This window comes from Scyliorhinus canicula, chromosome 4, assembly GCF_902713615.1.
Source record: "Scyliorhinus canicula chromosome 4, sScyCan1.1, whole genome shotgun sequence".
NCBI lineage: Eukaryota > Metazoa > Chordata > Chondrichthyes > Carcharhiniformes > Scyliorhinidae > Scyliorhinus > Scyliorhinus canicula.
The window spans coordinates 127,415,205-127,441,475 of record NC_052149.1 but is presented as its reverse complement, the minus strand read 5'-3'; the positions used below and the strand labels follow the sequence as shown (position 1 = coordinate 127,441,475).

At 50.4% G+C, this 26,271-nt stretch overlaps 1 long non-coding RNA gene and 1 gene segment (V, D, J or C); one reads left to right on the top strand and one right to left on the bottom strand.

Annotated features, from left to right (window-relative positions):
• Positions 1 to 13,346: 13,346 nt before the first annotated feature.
• LOC119964990 lies at positions 13,347 to 22,957 on the bottom strand. The segment is given in 4 exon segments: positions 13,347 to 14,221; positions 21,827 to 21,859; positions 22,285 to 22,581; positions 22,768 to 22,957. Coding segments are annotated over 4 exon segments (708 nt in total).
• LOC119964993 overlaps positions 21,258 to 26,271 on the top strand; it is a 23,013-nt gene continuing 17,999 nt past the window's right edge. The window contains exon 1 of the long non-coding RNA XR_005460414.1: positions 21,258 to 21,615. This is a non-coding gene — a long non-coding RNA (uncharacterized LOC119964993). The remainder of the gene's footprint in view (positions 21,616 to 26,271) is intronic.

Here is a 26,271-nt window from a genome sequence, read left to right as displayed (position 1 = left end):
GGTGAGGGTGGGGGTCAGGGTGGTGTAGGGTGGGGCTGAGGTGGGGGTGAGGATAGGGGTGAGGGTGGGGGTGAGGATGGTGTAGGGTGGGTTTGACGTGGGGGTGAGGATAGGGGTGAGGGTGGGGGTGAGGATGGTGTAGGGTGGGGTTGAGGTGGGGGTGAGGATAGGGGTGAGGGTGGGGGTGAGGATGGTGTAGGGAGGGGTTGAGATGAGGTGGGGGTGTGGGTGGGGGTGAGGGTGGGGGTGAGGGTGGTGTAGGGTGGGGTTGAGGTGGGGGTGAGGATAGGGGTGAGGGTGGGGGTGAGGGTGGGGGTGAGGGTGGGTTGAGCTGGGGGTGAGGATAGGGGTGAGGGTGAGGTTGAGGTGGGGTGAGGTGGGGGTGAGGGTGGGGGTGAGGGTGGGGTTGTGGTGGGGGTGAGGTTGGGGGTGAGGGTGGGGGTGATGGTGGGGTTGAGGTGGGGGTGAGGATAGGGGTGAGGGTGGGGGTGAGGGTGGTGTCGGGTGGGGTTGAGGTGGGGTTGAGGTGGCGGTGAGGGTGGGGGTGAGGGTGGTGTAGGGTGGGGTTGAGCTGGGGGTGAGGGTGGGGGTGAGGGTGGTGTAGGGTGGGGTTGAGGTTGGGGTGAGGGTGAGGGTGAGAGTGGGGGTGGGGGTGAGGGTGGGGTTGAGGTGGGGGTGAGGATGGGGTGAGGGTGGGGGTGAGGGTGGGGGTGAGGTGGGGGTGAGGGTGGCGTAGGGTGGGGTTGAGGTGGCGGTGAGGATAGGAGTGAGGGTTGAGGTGGGTGTGAGGATAGGGGTGAGGGTGCGGGTGAGGGTGGTGTAGGGTGGGGTTGAGGTGGGGTGAGGATAGAGGTGAGGGTGGGGGTGAGGGTGGTGTAGGGTGGGGTTGAGGTGGGGGTGAGGATAGGAGTGAGGGTTGAGGTGGGGGTGAGGATAGGGGTGAGGGTGGGGGTGAGGGTGGTGTAGGGTGGGGTTGAGGTTGGGGTGAGGATAGGGGTGAGGGTGGGGGTGGGGTTGAGGTGGGGGTGAGTTTGGGAGTGAGGGTGGTGTAGGGTGGGGTTGAGGTGGGGGTGAGGATAGGGGTGAGGGTGGGGGTGGGGTTGAGGTGGGGTGAGGATAGGGGTGAGGGTAGGTGTGAGGGTGAGGGTGGGGGTGAGGGTGAGAGTGGGGTTGAGGTGGGGGTGGTTAGGGTTTGACCCGGGGAATCGCTACTCTGCGGGTTCTCACTTTCTCGCCCACTGCCGACCTCCACCCGGCGATTTCCCTTTCTTCTGTCCCGCTGGACACATCCAGGGCCCTCTGCTCTCCCACGGTGAGGGGCCGCCGGTCCTGTGTTCCCCTCCAGGTTTCGGCCAGAGGTTATATAGAACGATACAGCGCAGTACAGGCCCTTCGGCCCTCGATGTTGCACCGACATGGAAAAAATCTAAACGCCATCTAACCTACACTATGCCCTTATCATCCATATGCTTATCCAATAAATTTTTAAATGCCCTCAATGTTGGCATGTTCACTACTGTTGCAGGTAGGGCATTCCACGGCCTCACCACTCTTTGCGTAAAAAACCCACCTCTGACCTCTGTCCTATATCTATTACCCCTCAATTTAAGGCTATGTCCCCTCGTGCTAGCCACCTCCATCCGCGGGAGAAGGCTCTCGCTGTCCACCCTATCTAACCCTCTGATCATTTTGTATGCCTCTATTAAGTCACCTCTTAACCTTCTTCTCTCTAACGAAAACAACCTCAAGTCCATCAGCCTTTCCTCATAAGATTTTCCCTCCATACCAGGCAACATCCTGGTAAATCTCCTCTGCACCCGTTCCAAAGCTTCCACGTCCTTCCTATAATGAGGCGACCAGAACTGTACGCAATACTCCAAATGCGGCCGTACTAGAGTTTTGTACAACTGCAACATGACCTCATGGCTCCGGAACTCAATCCCTCTACCAATAAAGGCCAACACACCATAGGCCTTCTTCACAACCCTATCAACCTGGGTGGCAACTTTCAGGGATCTATGTACATGGACACCGAGATCCCTCTGCTCATCCACACTACCAAGAATTTTACCATTAGCCAAATATTCCGCATTTCTGTTATTCTTTCCAAAGTGAATCACCTCACACTTCTCCACATTAAACTCCATTTGCCACCTCTCAGCCCAGCTCTGCAGCTTATCTATGTCCCTCTGTAACCTGCAACATCCTTCCGCACTGTCTACAACTCCACCGACTTTAGTGTCGTCTGCAAATTTACTCACCCATCCTTCTGCGCCCTCCTCTAGGTCATTTATAAAAATGACAAACAGCAACGGCCCCAGAACAGATCCTTGTGGTACGCCACTCGTAACTGAACTCCATTCTGAACATTTCCCATCAACTACCACTCTCTGTCTTCTTTCAACTAGCCAATTTCTGATCCACATCTCTAAATCACCCTCAATCCCCAGCCTCCGTATTTTCTGCAATAGACGACCGTGGGGAACCTTATCAAACGCTTTACTGAAATCCATATACACCACATCAACTGCTCTACCCTCGTCTACCTGTTCAGTCACCTTCTCAAAGAACTCGATAAGGTTTGTGAGGCATGACCTACCCTTCACAAAACCATGCTGACTGTCCCTAATCATATTATTCCTATCTAGATGATTATAAATCGTATCTTTTATAATCCTCTCCAAGACTTTACCCACCACAGACGTTAGGCTCACCGGCCTATAGTTACCGGGGTTATCTCTACTCCCCTTCTTGAACAAAGGGACCACATTTGCTATCCTCCAGTCCTCTGGCACTATTCCTGTAGCCAATGATGACCTAAAAATCAAAGCCAAAGGCTCAGCAATCTCTTCCCTGGCTTCCCAGAGAATCCTAGGATAAATCCCATCCGGCCCCGGGGACTTATCTATTTTCACCTTGTCCAGAATTGCCAACACTTCTTCCCTACGCACCTCAATGCCATCTATTCTAATAGCCTGGGTCTCAGCATTCTCCTCCACAATATTATCTTTTTCTTGAGTGAATACTGACGAAAAGTATTCATTTAGTATCTCGCTTATCTCCTCAGCCTCCACACACAACTTCCCACCACTGTCCTTGACTGGCCCTACTCTTACCCTAGTCATTCTTTTATTCCTGACATACCTATAGAAAGCTTTTGGGTTTTCCTTGATCCTACCTGCCAAAGACTTCTCATGTCCCCTCCTTGCTCGTCTCAGCTCTCTCTTTAGATCCTTCCTCGCTTCCTTGTAAATATCAAGCGCCCCAACTGAAACTTCACGCCTCATCTTCACATAGGCCTCCTTCTTCCTCTTAACAAGAGATTCCACTTCTTTGGTAAACCACGGTTCCCTCGCTCGACCCCTTCCTCCCTGCCTGACTGGTACGTACTTATCAAGAACATGCAATAGCTGTTCCTTGAACAAGCTCCACATATCCAGTGTGCCCAACCCTTGCAGCCTACTTCTCCAACCAACACATCCTAAGTCATGTCTAATGGCATCATAATTGCCCTTCCCCCAGCTATAACTCTTGCCCTGCGGGGTATACTTATCCCTTTCCATCACTAACGTAAAGGTCACCGAATTGTGGTCACTGTTTCCAAAGTGCTCACCTACCTCCAGATCTAACACCTGGCCTGGTTCATTACCCAAAACCAAATCCAATGTGGCCTCGCCTCTTGTTGGCCTGTCAACATATTGTGTCAGGAAACCCTCCTGCACACATTGTACAAAGAATGACCCATCTAATGTACTCGAACTATATCTTTTCCAGTCAATATTTGGAAAGTTAAAGTCTCCCATAACAACTACCCTGTTACTTTCGCTCTTTTCCAGAATCATCTTCGCCATCCTTTCCTCTACATCCCTAGAACTATTAGGTGGCCTATAGAAAACTCCCAACAGGGTGACCTCTCCTTTCCTGTTTCTAACCTCAGCCCATACTACCTCAGAAGAAGAGTCCCCATCTAGCATCCTTTCCGCCACCGTAATACTGTCCTTGACTAGCAGCGCCACACCTCCCCCTCTTTTGCCCCCTTCTCTGAACTTACTAAAACAACTAAACCCCGGAACCTGCAACAACCATTCCTGTCCCTGCTCTATCCATGTCTCTGAAATGGCCACAACATCGAAGTCCCAGGTACCAACCCATGCTGCCAGTTCCCCTACCTTATTTCGTATACTCCTGGCATTGAAGTAGACACACTTCAAACCACCTACCTGAACACTGGCACCCTCCTGCGAAGTCAAATCTGTGCTCCTGACCTCTATACTCTCAATCTCCCGTACCCTAAAACTACAATCCAGGTTCCCATGCCCCTGCTGAATTAGTTTAAACCCCCCCAAAGAGCACTAACAAATCTCCCCCCCAGGATATTGGTGCCCCTCAGGTTCAGATGTAGACCATCCTGTCTATAGAGGTCCCACCTTCCCCAGAAAGAGCCCCAGTTATCCAGAAATCTGAATCCCTCCCGCCTGCACCATCCCTGTAGCCACGTGTTTAATTGCTCTCTCTCCCTATTCCTCATCTCACTATCACGTGGCACGGGCAACAACCCAGAGATAACAACTCTGTTTGTTCTCGCTCTGAGCTTCCATCCTAGCTCCCTAAAGGCCTGCCTGACATCCTTGTCCCCTTTCCTACCTATGTCGTTAGTGCCAATGTGGACTACGACTTGGGGCTGCTCCCCCTCCCCCTTAAGGACCCGGAAAACACGATCCGAGACATCACGTACCCTTGCACCTGGGAGGCAACATACCAAACGTGAGTCTCTCTCGCTCCCACAAAATCTCCTATCTGTGCCCCTGACTATTGAGTCCCCAATTACTAATGTTCTACTCCTTTCCCCCCTTCCCTTCTGAGCAACATGGACAGACTCCGTGCCAGAGGCCCGTACCCCATGGCTTACCCCTGGTAAGTCGTCCCCCCCACAAGTATCCAAAACGGTATACTTGTTACTCAGGGGAACGACCGCAGGGGGTCCCTGCACTGACTGCTTCTTCCCAGTCCCTCTTACAGTTACCCATCTATCTCCAGTCTTTGGTGTAACTATTTCCCTGAAGCTCCTATGGCCGGGTTTCTCCTAGGGGAGGGGGGTTGAACAAAAAGCGTCAGTGTTAGACAGTCCGATGCAAGCAATACTGCTTGTAGCTGGTGGCTCAGTGGCCACGGCACCCGGCCATGTTGGTGCAGGCGGGGGGGGGGGGGGGTCCGGCCACTTTCCGGGTTGGGTGGGTAGTTACGGGTGTGGGTGACGGGGTTTAATGCCAGGGCCACAGTGCTGCCTACTCACCCTGGCCGCCCTGAGGAGGTTGTGCAGTTTCATCCGGCACTGGTGGCCAGTCTGGATGGTGTTGCCCACGGCGCTGACCGCCTCTACCCCCTGTGTCCAGGAATGGCAAATGGCAGCGGCTGGCGGCCTCCTTCCCGGGCAGGGGTACAGGATTTGACCACCTCTCCTCCACTGCATCATGGAGGGTCTCTAGCTCGGCGTTTGTGAATCTCGCGCCGTTGTCCTTGCTGCCATCTTGTTGTCTGTGATGGTGTGTGTGGGGAGTGCAGTGTGTTTATGCAGCTGCAGCTTGTCAGCCTCCTGAGTGTCAATCACAGTCCCGGCGAATCCGGCACCGTTTCTCATTGGAATCGATTGTGTTCCACGTGGCGCCGATGCTAGCTCCTCCACAGTCGCTGAATCGGTCCCGGTGCGGGGACAGTTTTGTTGTTGTGGAAGTCCACCAATCCTGCCCCAGGGTCAACACTTCGTCTCAGGGACGGAGAATCCAAATCGTGCATTTTTTGGATATGGATTTTGGGAATTCAGGTGATGGGAATGTGGTGGGTGGATGCACGAAAGGTGGCACTCCTCCTAAAAACCCGGAATTAGGCTCTTTTACTCAAAGTGGCCCGCAAGAACAGGGGAAAAAGTATCTCCCAACCCTATCCAACAGCAGCACAAGAGACAATGCTGAGCATCAGCAACTCCAGAGGCTGGAAAGAGACAAAAAGCGGCAGAAACCAGGGGAAACAAGCGGTCAAGACGGCAGCGCACGAGGCAAAGAAACACCAGCCACACCAGAACGAGAGGGACCGACATACAGCACACGGGGCTCCAGACCAAGATCATGTGACCAGCGACTCCCATATAAGGGAGACACATCCCACCACCTTCAGGAGAAGATTGAGGGGGTAATAAGACATACAAGTGATTGGTCGGTGCTGGATGAAGATTCCATGGGAGTAGTTAGCAGACTCCATGATAACGTGCTCTATACAGTATCAGTTTGCTATCTTCCCAAACCAGACTCAATAAAAGATTCTGGTTTGGACAAGTCACAGTGTTTGGTAAATTCCTTTGTGAAGTACAAAGGGTGCGATTCTCCGCTCCCCACGCCGGGTGGGAGAATCGCTGGGAGGGCCAGGCGACTCACGACACGCCCCCCTTGCGTCCCGCTCGCCGTTTTTCACGACGACCGGCGATTCTCCGACCCGAATGGGCCGAGCGGCCTGCCGTTCGCGACCGATCACGATGGTGGCAACCAGACCTGGTCGCTGCCGTTGTGAACATGGGCGCCAAATGCTCGTTTGAAGCTTGTGGGGGGTGGAGAGGGGAGTGAGCACCACGGCCGTGCTTGGGAGGGGACTGGCCCGCGATCGGTGCCCACCGATCGTCGGGCCGGCGTCTCAAAGCGACGCACTCTTTCCCCTCCGCCGCCCTGCAAGATCAAGCCACCACGTCTTGCAGGGCAGCGGAGGGGAAGACGGCAACCGCGCATGCGCGGGTTTGAGCCGTCAGCCATCGTGACGTCAGCCGCACATGCGCGGATTGGAACCGGCCAACCTGCGCATGCGCGGCTGACGTCACTTAGGTGCCCCTGTCGCATCATTCTCGGTGCGCCACCTTGACGCAAGCGTCAAGGCCCGGCGGCCGAGAGTTATGGAGCGCCGCTCGTAGCCCCCCGGGTGGGGGTGAATAAGGTGAGGGGAGCGGCCTCCGAGGCCGTCATGAAACTCGGCCGAGTTCACGACGGCCTTCCCGATTTTTCACGGGAGCGGAGAATTCCGCCCAAAGGACCAAACACAACGGGCGGGATTCTCCGTTTCTGCGACTTAGTGTTGACGCCAATGGAGAATCTGTGGACTTTTACCACAAGAAAATAGGCGCCGCACCTGCACCGATTCCTCTACCGGTGAGGGGCTAGCACTGGTGCCACGTGCCCATGAAAAACGGTGCTGGATTTGCCTGGCCCGTGATGGACACTGGCAAGATTGACAAGCTGCAGCCGCGCATTAACATACACCTCCCACACACACACACTGATCGGGGCCGAAAAGAAGGGACAGGTTGTGCTGGAGGCCCATACAGCTGATGGGCTGGCTGGGGCCAGAGTGGGGGTCACCTGTACAACCCCGGGCATCAGGTTTAAAGCGAGCTGTCAGCGGCTCTGCCGGCAGCGGGAATGGTATTGCATGCCCACCCCCTCCCCCTACACCAACACTGTGCTACATACAGGGTAGCAGTGGTTAGCACTGTTGTTTCACAGCACCAGGTTTGATTCCCAGCTTGGGTCACTGTCTGTGCAGAGTCTGCACGTTCTCCCCGTCTCTGCGTGGGTTTCCTCCGAGTGCTCCGGTTTCCTCCCACAAGTCCTGAAAGACATGCTGTTAAGTGATTTGGACATTCTGAATTCTCCCTCCGTGTACCCGAACAGGCACCATAGCGTGGTGACTTTCACAGTAACTTCAGTTACTAGTGGTGTACCGCAAGGATCTGTTTTGGGGCCACTGCTGTTTGTCATTTTTATAAATGACCTGGAAGAGGGTGTAGAAGGATGGGTTAGTAAATTTGCAGATGACACGAAGGTCGGTGGAGTTGTGGATAGTGCTGAAGGATGTTATAGGATATTTAGCTTATCCAAGATATTTAGCTTACCCCCAAGGAAGTAGCTTATGCTACGTCAAGAAGCATAACAAAACAGGTCGGACAGACTTACTTATCAGACAAGCTTTGACAAAAGGGCGAGGGGGGGTGGCCATATTATTTACAAACGAGAAGCACTCACAGCGACGGTCGCAGTGATGGACCCAGCAGGCCGATACGTGATGGTTAGTGGGATCCTGGAAGAGGTGCTTGTAAACATAAATGGGATGATGCTGACATCATTAAAAGAAACAATGGTGAGACCCATGACCTACCAGCTCATCATGGGGGGAGACTTCAGCTGCGTACAGGACATAAAAACAGACAAATCCAGCTCTAGAACAGGAACCAAACCCTGGGAGGGGGGTGGTGGGGAGGGGGGCGGTGGGGGGTGGGAGGGGGTGGTGCTGGACCTGTGGGGTTGCAACCATCTTCTTCTTCTCCCACGTTTATAAAATCTACTCCCGTATCGACTTCTTTGTAGTGGGTAAGTTGGTGCTTCCAGGGATGGTAGGGGCGGAATACTTCGCAATAGTCATCTCGGACCACATGCCACACTACATGGATGTGAAGTTGGAGATGGGTTGGGCCCAGCATCTCCTACGGAGGTTGGACACGGCCCTCCTCACCGACAAGGTGTTTTGTGAAAGAATGTCACAAGCCAGCAATGCGTATGTAACCTGTGCCTAAAACGGGGAGGTCTCACTCTCCATGTTCTGAGAGGCACTGAAGGTAATGATCAGGGGGGAAATAATAGTGTACAGATCTCTGAGAGAATAGGAAGGAAAGGGTGGCTAGACAGCAGCTGGTCGACTCCATATTGGAAATGGATCGGAGATACTCCACTGCCCGGAACATGGAGCTGCTGGTGGAGAGGAAAAAAACACAAATGGAATTTGACCTGCTCTCCACTGGGAACGCAGTGAACCAGCTCTGCCACACAGGGGCCTTCTAGGAGCACGTAGACAAGGTCAGTCGACGACCAGCACACCAGCTGAGGAGGAAGGTCGCCACAAGAAAGTTAGCACAGGTGAGGGATGGGAACAGTGACATTGTGGTTAGCACTGCTGCCTCACTGCTCCAGGGACCTGGGTTCAATTCCAACCTTGGGTGACTGTGGAGTTTGCACTTTCTCCCCGTGTCTGCGTGTGTTTCCTCCGGGTGCTCCGGTTTCCTCCCACAGTCCAAAGATGTACAGGTCAGGTGGATTGGCCATGTTAAATTGCCCAGTGTGTCCAAAAGGTTAGGTGGGGTTACTGAGTTACAGGGATAGGGTGGAAGCATGGTCTTAGGTAGGGTGCATTTTCCAAGGGCTGGTGCAGACTTGATGGGCTGAATGGCCTCCTTCTGCACTGCAGAGATTCTATTCTATGGTAGGGTGGTCATGGCTCCAGACGAGATCAGCAGAGCCTTTGCAAACTTTTACTCGGGGACTGTACACCTCCGAGCCCCTGGCGAGGGACTGGAAGATGAAACAGTTCCTCGACAGGCTGGACATACCAGCTGCAGGGGCGGAAAAGAGACAGAGATTGGAAGCAGCATGAGGACTGGGAGAGATTGTGGAATGCATAAATGCCATGCAGCCAGGGAAGGCAGCAGGACCGGATGGGTTCCCGGTGAATTTCTAGAAGAAGTTTGTGGCAGCACTGGCCCCGTACCTGTGGGACGTGCTCAATGACCCGCTGTCGAGCGGTCCTGCCGCCCACGCTGGCACAGGTCTTGGTCTCGCTGATCCCCAAAAAAGACAAAGACCCAATGTAGTGTGGGTCATGCAGACCTACCTCGCTCCTGATCCCTGATGGGGAAGTCTTGGCAAAAGCTCTGACGAGGCGACCGGAGAGGCACTTGCCAGATGTGATCGTGGAAGACCAGACCGGGTTTGTCAAGGGTAGACAGTCAACAGCAAACATCAGACGCCTGCTGAATGTGATTGTGCCCCCACTCGGGGAGAGAACACCAGAAGTGATCGTCTCCCTGGATGCTGAGAAAGTCTTCGATCGAGTGGAATGGAGGTACCTCATGGAGGTGCCTGAAGAGTTTTGGTTTGGGCCAGTGTTCACTTTGTGAGTCAAACCTCCACAGCGCTCCCATGGAGCGTGCGAACAAATGCCACCAGCTCAGAATATTTCCAGCTGCACAGAGGCGCGAGGCTGGGATGCCCGTTGTCCCCGCTGCTGTTCACTCTGGTAATTCAGCCACTGGCCATCGCTCTCAGATCAGCAAAGGGATGGATGGGCATTCCAAAGGGAGGCAGGGATCACAGAGTCTCAATCTATATGGATGACCTGCTCCGATACGTCTCGAACCACCTAGCCAGCATGGGCAGGATTATGGAACTCCTGATGGAGTACGGAGCCTTCTCGGGATACAAATTAAACCCGAGCAAGAGAGAAATCTTCCCCGTGAAGCCCTGGGGGGGAGGAGCAGAGCTGGGGACCCTGCCATTCAAACTGGTCCAAACCAAGTTCAGGTAGCTGGGGATCCAGATAGTCCACAATTGGGCACGGCTCCATCAGTGAAACCTAACCAGCCTGATGAGGGAGCAGAAGTGGGACCTACAGGGATGGGACTCACTCCCGCTCTCCCTGGCGGAAAGAGGGCAGAAGATAGAAATGATCCTTCTGCCGAGGTTCCTCTTCTTCTTCAGATCACTCCCGATCTTCATCCCTAAATCCTTCTTCACCAGAGTGGATAGACCGTTCATGGCCTTCATCTGGGCTGGAAAGAACCCGCGGATACAGAAAATCATCCTACAGAGAGTGCAGCACATGGGAGGCTTGGCTCTGCCAAACCTCCTATTCTACCGCAGGGCAGTGAACACACAGAGGGTGTGAGGCTAGTTGGGAGAGCCTAAAGCAGAATGGGTGCAGATGGATGAGGCCTAGGATATGGGGATGTCCCTCTGGGCCCACTGCCCCACTCCCAGCCCTTCCACCACATACTCAGGGAGCCCGGTGGTAGTGGCCACATTAAGGACCTGGAACCAGCTCAGGCACCATTTCAAACTCAGTAACATGCCCCATCTACAGAAACCATTGATTTGCCCCAGCAAAGATGGACACTACTTACAAAGTGTGGAGAAGGACGCAGGGTGCTGACAGTAAGGGAGTGCACGGACAGTAAAATGGCAACCCTGAGGGAACTAGCGGAGAAGCTTCAGCTCCTGAAACAGAACAAACTCCTCTACCTCCAGTTACGGGACTTCCTAAACAAGGAGACCACAACATTCCCCCAGATACCCTGACAGACTATTAGCCCAGGACCAACTAAGGGACGGTGAATGTGCCAACATATATGGACGACTGTTAGGAGAGGTAAGGGCCCCAATGGATGAAACATGAGAAAGATGGGAGGAATAACTAGGCCTAGAGCTAGAAGGAGGGCTCTGCACAGGGTGAACTCCACCTCCTCATGCGCAGGGCTCAGCCTAACGCAACTAAAGGTGGTGAACAGGGTATACCTAACTAGAATACGCATGAGCAGGTTCTTCCAGAGGTGGAGGACAAGCGTGAGCGGTGTCAGGGAGATTCGGCCAACCACACCGACATGTTCTGATCCTTCCCCAAACGCATTGGGTTCTGGATGACCTTCTTTGAGGCCATGTCCAGGGTGATGAGGGTGAAAATGGAGCCATGCTACTTAGGGGCGGCCTCTGGTGTATCGGAGCATTCCAAGCTCTTTGTGGGGAAAGGGGCCGACAGCCTGGCCTTCACTACCCTGATTGCCCAGCGGAGATGTCTGCTCAGATGGAGGACGGCAGCGCCACCTAGGGACTCAGACTGGCTATCCGACCTAGCGGAGTCCCTGAAACTAGAAAAATTAAAATTCACCATCGGGGATCGGATGAAGGGTTCGCTTACACATGGAAGCAATTCACCAGACACTTTGAAGACCTGTTGATGACCAGCAACTGGAGGGGGGCGGGGTGGAGGGGAGCAGGGGGGAGGCAGAGAGTGAGGTGGGGGAGAGGAATAATCAGAGAAGGTAAGAGGGGGACGAGGGGTGTGAGGTTAGAGGGGGGGGGGGCGGGGGAGAGGAGGGGACACCTACACCACAGCAAAGAGGAGGGGAAATCGTCACAATACACTGGGGGCGGGGGGGGGGGGGGGGGGGGGGGGGGGGGTGAGGGTGCCCACAAACGACAACACAGCAATGCTGCCATACAAAGGGCTTAACTGCGCTGTCACTCCACCCTGGGGTGCGATGCGCAGTGAGTATCTCCCGCCTCAGGTTACAAAGGGGCAGCTCGGACTGTTTCTGTACAACGCTGGTTACTCAAACGTAAAGACAACTTATCTCTTTTTTCGTATTTCTTTTCTTTTAGATTTTTTATTCTTTGAAGACACGAGTGTATATTTCGATCACATTTCGGGTAAGTATAGTAAAAGGGTGTAAGTTATTTATAACCTTTCTTATAGTTGATACAACTGTGTATTGATTAGATTTGTCTGTCATGAACAGAAAACTTCAATGGAAACATTAAAAAAAAAGGAATGTACAAGAGGCCAGAATTAGAGGAGCGCAGATATCTCGGAGGGTTGTGGGGCTGGAGGAGATTCCAGAGATAGGGAGGGGCGAGGACATGGAGGGATTGGAAAACAAGGATGAGAATTTTAAAACCAAGACATTGCTGGACCAGGAGCCAGTGTGGGTCAGTGAGCACAGGGGGTGATAGGGGAACGGGACTTGGTGGGAGTTCAGGCTGGGACAGCAGAGTTTTGGATGAGCTCATGTTTCCGGAGGGTAGGATGTGGGAGAGCAGCCAAGAGTGTTGTGATACCGTTAATTCATTGTGAGACAGTGAGAACGAGTGAACATTAGGCTTTAATATCCATGAACTCGCCTGCCAGAGTCGACTGTATAAATGAGTGCCACCCACAGGTGGCCGGACTGTATATGGCCCCGGTGAGGGCGGAGCCAGAGGCGGAGTACAGTACCTGGAAGTAGCTTGTATCATCACTTCCAGGTCATGGGTCACATTATTATACAGGCAGTACAGACAGCTCATGCATTAGGTGAATTGCATTCACCACAAGTGTATTGGAATAGTCACGTCACGAGGTAACGGAGACATGGATGAGGGTTTCTGCAGCCAAAGAGCTGAGAGAAGGAGGTGGGTCTCATGGACAAGATGAGCTCAGAGAGGGCACGAGGGGAGATCGGAGAGAAACTAGAGAAAGATGTGAGTTCAGGGCCCGGGCAGGGGGGAGAATTAGAGGAAGTTTGTCAGGTGGGCTCGTGGAAGGGAGGGATTCCAGATAAAACTGATCATTTTAAAATGATTGATACATGTCTTTAAATCCAATCTTCTGCTGATGTGTCATTGATTGACAGGCCAACCAGCCAATCATGACAATCGCTTGCTGAAATGCAGCCAATCAGCTGATGGGGAGGAGGGACATTTCCAAAGCACGCACGAGACACATACTGAATATTCTTAATGTTTATTATCTTTTACAGATTTACATTGTCAGAAGAAAGACTTGAATAAACAGCCCAGCCAGAGGAAGCTGGAGAAATTCACAGAGAGAAAGGAGGTTTATTAAAACACTTGTGGAGATTTTCTCAATAACATGAGAATCCTGTCCCTTTAAACAGTGACTAAAACTTCAATTGTAACTGCAGGGTGAGCAGGAAGGAGGTCTGGTTTCCTGAAGCAGAGACTTCAGAGGGTCACATTATTTTTGTAAAGCTGACAGTCTTCAACGTCTTAGAGAGGTTTTATTTGGTATCACGAGTCTGCACTGTCCCACAAACTCTCCCAGAACAGGTACAGCACGGGGTTAGATTCAGAGGAAACCTCCTACTACTCTGTTCCAATAAAGTGTCTTAACCCTTGACCCTTGGAAGTGTCTCAGACTCAGTCCCGAGGAGGAAGAGAGTTTTAATTCAGTGCTGACAATGACCTTTGTCCTCCCAGCTCACCCCTGTTCTATTTAAAGTTGTGTCTCCTCTGTGGACTGTCTCTAACACTCTACGCACATTCTGATCTCCTGATGCTCTTGCTGAGGGCAGAGGAGAGGCTCACGTGGGTGAGGGCACAGGAGAAGCTGGCGTTGGACTCCCAGGCAGAGCCAGAGAGGGTCAGCAGGCTGCTGACGCTGTAGGTGTTGTCCGAAGCTCGCAGGTAGTTGCTGGTCTGAACCCCGTCTGAAATGGCTGCACCATCCTTCTTCCACTCCACCACCAGCTCATCGGGATAGAAGTGATTGGCAAGGCACACCAGGGTGGCAGTGCCCTTGGTCTTGACCTCCTCCGGGGAGGGGGGCAGCAGGGTCAGTGTGGGTTGTGAATTCTCACGGCCTGAAAGAGAAAATAAATAATTTTATTTGCTGCCATTTTAAGGTATTTTAAATTCCCGAATATTAACTGAGATCAAATCAGTGTCAATTTATCGATGATGAAGAATTCTGACAATCCATTCCGGGGAACATTTTTAACCAGTACAGAACAATCCCAACAAGAGGAGTAGTTTTGGCCATATTTAGGGAATGAATCTGAGCAGGTGAAGGGGTGTCAGTGGGGCAGTATTTGGGTAATAGTGATCATAATTGAATGAATGAAAAAAATGAAAATCGCTTATTGTCACGAGTAGGCTTCAATGAAGTTACTGTGAAAAGCCCCTAGTCGCCACATTCCAGCGCCTGTCCGGGGAGGCTGGTACGGGAATCGAACCGTGCTGCTGGCCTGGTTGGTCTGCTTTAAAAGCCAGCGATTTAGCTTTGTGAGCTAAACCAGCCCCTGGTTCAGTTAGACTTAGAGTAGTTATGGAAAAGGGTAAAGATAGACCAAGAGTAAACGTTTTAAATTTGTGCAACATTGCTAGAGGATAACTAAGAATGAATCCTTTGACAAGGTGCCGCATAGGAAACTGTTCAGTAAGTTAAGAGCCCATGGTGTTAAGGGTAAGATCCTGGCATGGGTAGAGGTTTGGCTGACTGACAAACTAGGAGCAGGAGTAGGTCATCTGGCCCCTCGAGCCTACTCCACCACTCACTGAGATCATGGCTGATCTTTTGCGGACATTCCTGCCTGAACACCAGAACCTTTTATTCCTTTATTCTTCAAAAAACTATCTATCTTTATCTTAAAAACATTTAATGAAAGAGCCTCAACTGCTTCACTGGGCAAGGAATTCCATAGATTCACAAGTTCCTCCTAAACTCAGTTCTAAATCTACTTCCCCTTATTTTGAGGCTATGTCCCCTAGTTCTGCTTTCACCTGCCAGTGGAAACAACCTGCCCGCATCTATCCTATCTATTACCTTCATAATTTGTTTTTAGAAAATATTTTATTGAAGCATTTATAATTTTCACAATTTAACACATTAACATTTCCTAAACAACTGCGTGGGCCGACACATGCAGAAAACCTAAAAAACAATGTACCCTACTGCCCACGCCCTATTCCCTAATTACCCGTATACTGAGTTCCCTGTCCTTATCTAACACTGCCATGCCTCCTATTTTCTTCCCCCCCCCCCCACCTTTACTGCTGATGTTCAATTTTCTTTGAAGAAGTTGATGAACGGTTGCCATCTCTGTTCGAACCCCTGAATTGATCCTCCCAAGGCGAACTTGATTTTCTCCAGACTGAGAAACCCTGCTATATCACTGACCCACACTCCTGACATTGGGGGCTCCGAGTCCCTCCATCCCAGCAAAATCCGTCTCCGGGCCACCAGGGAGGAGAAGGCCAAGACATCGGCCTCCCTTCCCCCCTTGGCCCCCGAATCATCCAATACCCCAAATATTGCCAGTTCTGGACTCGGAGTTAACCTCCCTTCCAGGACTTCTGACATAATGTCCGCAAATCCCTGCCAGTATCCCCTCAACTTCGGACATGCCCAGGACATATGTACATGGTTCGCCGGGCTACCCCCCAACTGCCCACATCTATCCTCCACCTCCTCAAAGAACCTGCTCATCCGGGCTATCGTCATGTGGCCCAGTGGACCACTTCGAACTGGATCAGGCTAAGTCTGGCACACGACGAGGATGAATTGACTTTCTTCAAGGCTTTTTCCCACTTTTCCATTTTCAGCTCTTTTCCCAGCTCCTCTTCCCACTTCCGCTTCACCTCCCTGATCGGGGCTCCCTCCCACTCCATGAACTCCTTGTATATCTCCGAAATCCTCCCCTTTCCAACCCAAGTTTTAGCATCACTTTATCCTTAGTCCCCTCAGGGGGAGGCGAGGGAAGCTTGGAACCTGCCTTCGTACAAAGTCCCGGACCTGCAGATATCGAAATCCATTTCCGCCCGGTAGCTCAAACTCCTCCTCTAGTGCCTTCAAGGTCGGAAAACACTCCTGAATAAATAAATCCCCAAATCTCTCGATCCCTGCCTGCTGCCACCACCTGAAGCCCCATCCAGCCATCCCGGGATAAACCGGTGATTGTTACAGATCGGAGACCACACTGATGCCCCCTCCAATCCCATGTGCTGCTTGCATTGCCCCCACACCCTTAGGGCTGTCACCACCACAGGGCTCATAGAATACCGAGCTGGCAAGAATGGCAGGGTAAAGCCTCCACACTCCTACCCTTGCAGGATGTCGCTTCCACTCACTCCCAGGCCGACCCCTCCCCCACTATCCACTTCCTGACCATCAATATGTTGGCCACGACTCTTGGGGTTTTCCCCGACCATACAAAACCTGTAATTGACATGTTTATTTTTCTTAAAAAAGCCTTTGGGACAGAAATGGGAAGGCATTGAAAAAAGTAAAACAGTCTTGGGGGGACTGTCATCTTTACCGTTTGGACCCTTCCCGCTAACGTCAGCGGGAGCGTGTCCCATCTTTCGAAATCCCCTTTCATTTGGTCGACCGCTTTGCCCAGATTTAACTTGTGGAGCTGCCCCCACTCTTTAGCCACTTGAATCCCTAAATAACTAAAACTCCTCCACCACTTTAAAAGGTAACTCCCTCAGTCTCCTTTTTAGCCCCCGTGCCTGGATCACAAACATCTCGCTTTTTACCATATTCAACTTGCAGCCTGAAAATAGCCCAAATTTTGCTCGTACCTCCATGGTTTTGGTCATTCCACCCACCGGGTCTGTAACATAAAGCAGCAAGTCATCCACATAGAGAGAAACCCTGTGCTCCACGCACCCCCCCCCACCCCACCCCACCCCCCACTCACTATCACCACCATCGCCCTCGGGGGCTCACAACCCTGGGGCTTGCGCACATGTGCCCTGTGAGCCCAGTCCACCTCCAACGACCTGTCGAACGCCTCTGCCCCCTTCATTTTCTCGAACATCTCCACAACCTACGCACCGGCATCCGATCCTTCCTTTCCCTCTGGCAGACCAATGATCCAAATGATCTGCCTGCGGGAACAATTCTCCAGGTCCTCCACCTTTTCCAGCAGCCGCTTTTGCCGATCTTGTGAAATACCAATTTGCCATCCCAGTGCCATCCCAGTGCTCCTCTTGTTCCGTCGCCTGCTCCTGTAGTTTTTGGATTGACTGTTCCTAGGCCGTCACTGTCACCTCCATCCGGTCGACATCCTCCTTAATCAAGGCTACCACCTTGGTCAGGTCCTCCGCACACTCCTTACGGTACTGGACGAACTTCTCACCCAGGTATGCTGCCAACTTATCCATCGACCATTGGACCGATGGGGCTGGATCTCGCTTCTCTGTCATTGCAGCCACCAAGCTCAGATCCTCACTTACAACCAACTTTTGATTCCTTCTTTTGCGATTATTTTTTGAACGTAATTCCATTGGATCGGGGTTGCCTTTTCCTCCTCTCACTTTAATCCACTTATGTTAGAAATAATTTCCGCAAAAATCCAGTTTAAAAGCCGTTTAAAAAACCACCAAGAGTGGGAGCTGCTAACTATGCGACCTTTCACAGCATGGTCGCCACCAGAAGTCCGTTCCCTTCATAATTTTATATGTTTCTATAAGATCCCCCCGCATCCTTCTAAATTCCGAGTACAGTCCCAGTCGACTCAACCTCTCCTCATAATCCAACCCCTTCAGCTCTGGGATTAACCTAGTGAATCTCCTCTGCACACCCTCCAGCGCCAGTATGTCCTTTCTCAAGTAAGGAGACCAAAACTGAACACAATACTCCAGGTGTGGCCTCACTAACACCTTATACAATTGCAGCATAACCTCCCTAGTCTTAAACTCCATCCCTCTGTGGAAAAGAGTGAGGATATGCACTTTGGAAGGTGGAATGGAGGCATGGACTATTTTCGAAATGAGGAAATGTTTAGGAAATCATAAGCACAAAGGGACTTGGGAGTCCTTCTTCAAGATTCTCTTCAAGTTAACGTACAGGCTCAGTCGGCAGTTAAGAAGGCAAATGCAATGTTAGCATTCATGTCGAGAGGACTAGAATACAAGACCAGGGATGTATTTCAGACTTTTTAAAGCTCTGGTCAGACCGCATTTGGAGTACTGTGAGCAGTTTTGGGCCCCGTATCTAAGGAAGGATGTGCTGGTCTTGGAGAGGGTCCAGAGGAGGTCCACAAGAATGATTCTTGGAATGAAGAACTTGTCGTATAGAAACAGTTGAGGACTCTGGGCCTGTACTCGTTGGAGGTTTGAGGAGGAGGGATCTTATTAAAACTTACAGGATACAGCGAGGCCTGGATAGTGGATGTGGAGAGGATGTTTCCACTTGTAGGAAAAACTAGAACCAGAGGACAGAATCTCAGACTAAAGGGACAATCCTTTAAAACAGAGATGAGGAGGAATTTCTTCAGCAAGAGGGTGGTGAATCTGTGGAACTCTGCCACAGAAGGTTGTGGAGGCCAAATCACTGAGTGTCTTTAAGACAGAGATAGATAGGTTCTTGATTAATAAGGGGATCAGGGTTTATGGGGAGAAGGCAGGAGAATGGGGATGAGAAAAATATCAACGATGATTGAATGGCCGTGCAGACTTGATGGGCTGAGTGGCCGAATTCTGCTCCTATATTTTATGGTCTTATGAATTGGCCGATTAGAGAGAAAATTTAACGTGTGTGGAGGTGGAAGACATGGAGATGGTTCTTAATGAATAATTTACATCAGTTGTCACAAAGCAAAGGGACAAAGCAGATATTGTAGTTCAGGAGGAAGAGAATTGTGAAATATTGGATTTGATAAAGATAGTGAGAAAGGAGATATTAATGTGTTTATCATCTTTGAAAGTGGTCCGGGTGAAATGTATCCCAGGCTGCTAAGGGAAGCAAGGGAAGAAATAGCGGAGGCTCTGGCCATTATTTTCCAATCCTCTCTGACTACAGGCGTGGTGTCGGAGGATTGGAGGACTGATCATGTTGTACCGTTGTTTAAAAAGGGAGGAAGGGACAGACTGAGTCATTACTGACCAGTCAGTCTAACCTCAGTGGTGGGAACATTATTGGAAATAATTCTGAGAGAAATTAGAATCATCATTGAGAGAGACACAGTTCAATCAAGGACAGTGAACATAGATTTGTTAAGGGAAGGTCGTGTCTGACTAACGTGATTGAATTTGTTGAAGAGGGAACAAGGAGGGCTGATGAAGGGAGTGAGTTTGATGTTGACAACATGATTTTACAAGGATTTTGACAAAGTTCCAATGACAGACGGGTCTGAAAATTAACAGCTGATGGAATCCAAGGGAAAGTGACAAATTGCATTTCAAATTGGTTCAGTGTCAGAAGGTAATGTCATTTTGGTTAAATCATTTTGGAATGTCACTTCACAAAGGATTCTAATTGGCTGTGAGATTAGAAGGCTCGAGATTTCATTTCAAACTTTGCCGCCCACCCCTGGGCTGAGATCAAGGGCGAGGCTGCAATTAGTCTCAGTGTCTGGGGGTCAGACAGGGTCACTGCTCCCAATGACCCTGTGACCTCTGGAGTGCAAGACTACGAACAATGGGCTAGGGTCAGGATCAGGAATCTCCAACGTCAAAGAAAAACTTGGATTTCAATAACAGCTGTCACCATCTCAGAATGTCCCAAAGTTACAGCCAGTTGTGCACAGCAAGATCCCAGAGAGCAGAGTGACATTGACCAGATAATCAAATTTTTAGTGAAGTTGACTGAGGGATAAATATTGACCAGGACACCGGGGAGATCTCTCCTGCTCTCCCTCTAATTGTGCCATGGGATCTTTTACACCCCCTGAGAGGGCAGACATCAGTTTGCTTCATCTGAAAGACAGCACCTCTTTTTAAAAAATAAATTTAGAGTACCCAATTATTATTTTTTACCAATTAAGGGGCAATTTTGCATGGCCAATCCATCTAACCTGCACACCTTTGGGTTGTGGGGGTGAAACCCATACAGATACGGGGAGAATGTGCAAACTCCACACAGACAGTGGCCCAGGGCCGGGATTCGAACCTGGGCCCTCAGTGCCGCAGTCCCAGTGCTAACCACTACGCCACATGCCGCCCCTGAAAGACAGCACCTCTAAGAGTGCAGCACTCCCTCAATAGGGGCTGTTTAGCACAGGGCTAAATCGCTGGCTTTGAAAGCAGACCAAGGCAGGCCAGCAGCACAGTTCAATTTCCGTAATAGCCTCCCTGAACAGGCGCCGGAATGTGGCGACTAGGGGCTTTTCACAGTAACTTAATTTGAAGCCTCCTTGTGACAATAAGCGATTATCATTTTCATTTTATTTTTCATTTTCATTCTGCACTGGAGTCTCAGCCTGGATTATGTGCTCAAGTCTCTGGGGTGGGATTTGAAGCCACAACATTGTGGCTCAGAGGCGAGAGTGATACCCACTGTGGCACGGCTGACACCTCATGCTCCAATAGGCTGCCATGTTCACCCTCCTGGCTCACACTTGGTAGCACGGTAGCATTGTGGATAGCACAATCGCTTCACAGCTCCAGAGTCCCAGGTTCGATTCTGGCTTGGGTCACTGTCTGTGCGGAGTCTGCACATCCTCCCCGTGGTTGCGTGGGTTTCCTCCGGGTGCTCCGGTTTCCTCCCACAGTCCAAAGATGTGCAAGTTAGGTGGATTGGACATGATAAATTGTCCTTAGTGTCCAAAATTGTCCTTAGTGTTGGGTGGGGTTACTGGGTTATGGGGATAGGGTGGAGGTGTTAACCTTGGGTAGGGTGCTCTTTCCAGGAGCCGGTGCAGACTCGATGGGCCGAATGGCCTCCTTCTGCTGTGTAACTTCTATGATCTATGAATGAGGCAACTTGGGGAGGGTGGAGCTGTTCCCCAGCCAGAGAGAGTGTCTTCAGGGGAGAGATGGAGAGCAGATTATAGTCTCTGAAGTCCAGAGAGGGGGGGGGGGGGGGGGGGACACAGCCAGCGATGCACACAACACATGAAACAATAAAAAATATCTCCAGGGATTTTCAGGAATATTGGATCAGGGATAAATATCGGACTGAACTCGACCCAAAGAGAAAGTAACTGAGAGTCTCCCCAAAAGCCTGGAACACTGAAGCCACTGGATTGTGAGCCCTGCTGGACCTGTTTGTCATCAGAACTTTGCTAAGAGATAAGCAGGGAGTGGAGAGAGCAGAGTTGAAGCTGGGGGAAGTGGGACCTCGGTGTCTCACTGTGCTGCTGCTGCTGCTGTGATCAGTTATATCAGAGAGTGTGACAGGGAGCCAGAGCTCACATCAAACTCTGCCCGTGTCTGTCACACACAGACTGACAGGAGTCTAGTGAGTGATTTCACTCCATGGTCCAGGAATGTGAACACAGTCTGCAAACGTCCAGATCTCCTCCACACGGTGGGTAAAAGCTGCTTACTTATATCTTGCTGCTTAAAGGGGGGAATGGAACTAAAGAAATACAGCTGGGCACCCTGTTCTACACAGTGTTCTTCAATGAACCATTTCATTCACTGCAGCTCCCCACTAACACCTTCAACTATTTAGCATTTGTGTTTGAGAAAGTTTCAGTATTGAAAGGGTTAATAACGGAGGATTGGGGTTTACTTACTCAGTCTGAGCTTGGTTCCTTTACCGAACGTAAGCCACACTGACAGCTTCCAGTGCAGCGGCTGTACAAAAACCTCTGCTCTCTGCTTCACTCACTCACTCTCACCCACTCTCTGTCTCTCTCTCTGTCTCTCACTCACTCATGTCCTTCTCTCTCACTCTTTCTCTCTCTGTTTCTCTCAATGTCTCTGTTTTTTTGGGAGAGTTGAGAATTCTAATTTTAGATGATAAATCTTTCAGCTGCTCTTCATATGTGGACATGGAGAGTAAGATGGAAACTTGAGGCCTTCAGTGAGCTGTGGATACCACAGGGACTGGAGTGTGTAGTGGACGGTGAGAATCATTTGTACAGTTTCCTTTCTTGTGTTTATTATATATTATGTAAAACTATGGGATGTGTCAGTACAGGAGGTGGGACTGTGCGTATTGAGGTTTTTGTAAGGCTCTGTATCACTGTGAAGGGGAAGCTTTGCCGTTGTGCACAATAATAATCAGCGACATCCTCATTCTGTACGTTGCTGATTGTCAGGGTGAATCGTGTTCCAGATCCACTGCCGGTGAATCGGTCGGATGTTCCTGTGAACCGGTTTGTTGCATCATAGATCAGCAGAGCCGGTTTCTGACCTTCTCGCTGTTGATACCAAGCAACATAACTGCTAACAGATTGACTGGCCGTACAGGTGAGGGTTGCGGTCTGGCCCAGGCTCAATGACAGCACCGGGGGAGACTGGGTCATGATGATGTCTCCACTGATACCTGAGGGGTAATAGAGAAACAGAATGAAGTAAGAACAGTCACAGAAAGAGCCTGTACAATGAGATATTGTTGGAGACACTGACTGTTCCTCTGCCTTCAGCATTTTCCCTTCAATCACAAGTCAGTAGAATTGGATTGAAATGGAGAGCAGGAAAATATTCAAGGTGGAAGGAGAGAGATTTGTACCTGCGATGCAGAATGCCAGAGGCCAGATCAGCTGGATGGCTGAAATCATGGTGTCTGCTCCTGTCCCTGTGCCTGGTTACTGATAAACTCTCCCTTCACTGGGCTCTGCTTTATAAAGCTGCAGCCTGTGAGAGTCTGACAGCCCGTTCCTCAGTATGTAAATGGTATGAGGCAGAGACACCACGTCAGCACCTTCACTTCCTCTTCTTCTCTCTCACTCCCTCAGTTTCAGTCCCTCGGTTTCTGTCTCTCCCCTCCTCACTCTCTGTCTCTCTGTCTTGTTCTTCCTGTCTCACTGTACCTGCTTGCTCTCCCCCTCTCTCTCTCCCTTGATAGCTGTTCCTCAGTCTCTCTCTCTCTATCTGTCTCACTCGTTTTCTCGCTCATTTTTCCACTCTTTCTTCCTCCCATTCTTTGTCTCTTTGTCCCTCTGTTTTTCCATCTGCCTGTACCCCAGAAGACGGAGCAACCTCCTGGTATCCAGTCACTCAGTCCCCTCAGGATCTTATATTTCACTGAAATCTCTTTTCTTTGCTTTAAACTCCAGTCGGTTCGGGCCCCCTGTCCAAACTTTCTTCCGAAGATAAACCCGTCATCCCAAGAATGAGTCGAGTGAATCTTCTCTGAACTGTTTCGAATACAATTATATATTTTTCAAATAAGGAGACTGAAACTGTACACATTATCCCAGATGTGGTCTCACCAGGACCCTGTACAGCTGCAGTAAAACCTCCCTGTTTTAATTTTCCGATCCTCTTGTAATAAACACCAACATTCCATTTCCCTTCCTGATCACTTGCTGGACCTGCAGACTAACGTTTTGTGATTCATGTACCAGGACACCCAGATCCCTCTGTAGCAGCCAGTTCCTCAATCTCTCTCCATTTAAATACTTTACTGCTTTTCTATTCTTCCTGTCAAAGTGGACAAGTTCACATTTACCCACGTTATACTCCAAATGTTTTCCCACTCACACACAGTCTCTATCTCTTTGCAGACTCTCTACCTCCTCCTCATAACTGACTTTCCCACCTATCTTAGTGTCATTCGCACATTAGCTACATTCTCTTCCTTCAATAATCATTGATGTAGATTGTGAATAGTTGAGGCTTCAGCACTGATCTCTGTGCCATTCTACTAGTTACTACTGGACAAGCTGAAAAATTTATCCCCTCTCTCTGCTTCCTCTTAACTAACCAATCCATTATTCATGTGGAGATGTTACCCTGGACACCATTGACTTTGAATTTGTGTAGTAACATTTAGAACATAGAACATAGAACAGTACAGCACAGAACAGGCCCTTCGGCCCTCAATGTTGTGCCGAGCCATGATCACCCTACTCAAACCCACGTATCCATCCTATGCCCGTAACCCAACAACCCCCCCCCCTTAACCTTACTTTTATTAGGACACTACGGGCAATTTAGCATGGCCAATCCACCTAACCCGCACATCTTTGGACTGTGGGGGGAAACCGGAGCACCCGGAGGAAACCCACGCACACAGGGGGAGGACGTGCAGACTCCACACAGACAGTGACCCAGCCGGGAATCGAACCTGGGACCCTGGAGCTGTGAAGCACTTATGCTAACCACCATGCTACCCTGCTGCCCTTTATCAAATACTTTATCAAATACTGCTTGGAATTCCATGTACACCACATTTACATGTTCCCCTTTGAGGTGTCCACCTTTTGAAAGTCACAAGGTGGACAATCACACATGTATTACATAAAAGAATTGCTCCACATTCATAGAATTTTTTTGTTTTACAGTACAGAAGGAGGCCATTCGGCCCATCGAGTCTGCACTGGCTCTTGGAAAGAGCACCCTACCTAGGCCCACATCTCCACCCTATCCCCATAACCCAGTAACCCCACCCAACGCTGAGGGCAATTTTGGACACTAAGGGCAATTTAGCACATCCAATCCACCTAACTTGCACATCTTTGGACTGTGGGAGGAAACTGGATCGCCCGGAGGAAACCCACGCACACACGGGGAGGATGTGCAGACTCCGCACAGACAGTGACCCAAGCCGGGAATCGAACCTGGGACCCTGGAGCTGTGAAGCAATTGTGCTAACCACTATGCAACCGTGCTGCCCTTACCATTGACCATGGTCCCCAGGTTCCACTGGACCCTCCAATAGGGACCAGTAAACATGGGCCTCCTTTCCACTGGATTCTCCAATAGGGACCAGTAAACATGGGCCTCCTTCCCACTGGATTCTCCAATAGGGACCAGTAAACATGGGCCTCCTTCCCATTGGGCATCCAGTAGCTGAGCTTCAAACTCAACATCCTCTCCATCAAGGAGGCCTCTTATTTCCATCTCAACACCATTGTCTGTCTTTACACTAAAGCAGCCCCTTGAACACAGAAACCTTTATCACTGCTGTCCTACCTCCTCACTCCATTATTCCGATGTTCACTCCTGGTGACATGGTAGAACAGTGGTTAGCACGGCTGCCTTACAGTACTAGGGACCCAGTTTCTATTTTGGCAATGGGTCACTGTCTCTGTGGAGTTTGCACATTCTCTCTGTGTCTGTGTGGGTTTCCCTCCGGGTGTTCCAGTTTCCTCCCACAGCCCAAAGATGTGCAGGTTAGGTGGATTCACTGTGGTAAATTGTCCCTTAGTATTCAAAAAGATGTGCAGGTTACATTAAGGGGTTAATGGAATAGGGCGGGTACTGAGCTTGGGTGAAGTATTCTTTCAGAGGATCGGTGGGGGTTCGATGGGCTGAGTGGTCTCCTTCTTCACTGTAGGGATTCTGTGATCCACACTCCATAATCCCCAACCTGTCCCAAATGCAGTGGGTCCAGACCCAGTTTCATTCCAAACTACCCCTGACCTCATTGATCTATTATCCCTGACTTCACTGAAATGGTTGTCACGATCTCACTGACATACTCCATTGACCTTGTTGGATGGGGTGTCAATCAAGCTGGCTGCTGTATCCTGGATGGTGTTAAGCTTCTTGAATGTTCTTGGCGTTGCAGTTATCATTGCTTGGCATTTGTATGGCACAAATGTTATTTGCAACTTGTCAGCCCAACCATGCATATTGTTTAGTTCTGCATTTGGACATGGACTGCTTCTGTATCTGAGGAATCGTGAATGGTGCTGAACATTGTCCAGTCATCCGCGAACATCCCCAATTCTGACCTTATGATGGAAGAAAGATCATTGATGAAGCAGCTGGTTCCAATCCTTCATAGTATCCTGTGCCTTTAGTCATTTCTTGATATCACATGGAATAAATGAAATTGGCTGAGATACTGGGGATCTCAGAAGAAGACTGAGATTGATCATTCAGTTGGCATTTTTGGCTAAAGTAGAGGTGGAGCTGATGCTTCCTCTTGTGGGCATTCTAAAACGAGAGGTCATAATCTTAGAATAAGAGGTAGCAAATTTAAAACAGATTTGAGGAAAAACACAAGAGGAAGCATCAGCTCCACGTCTACTTTATCCATACCTTTTAGCATCTTGTATGCATC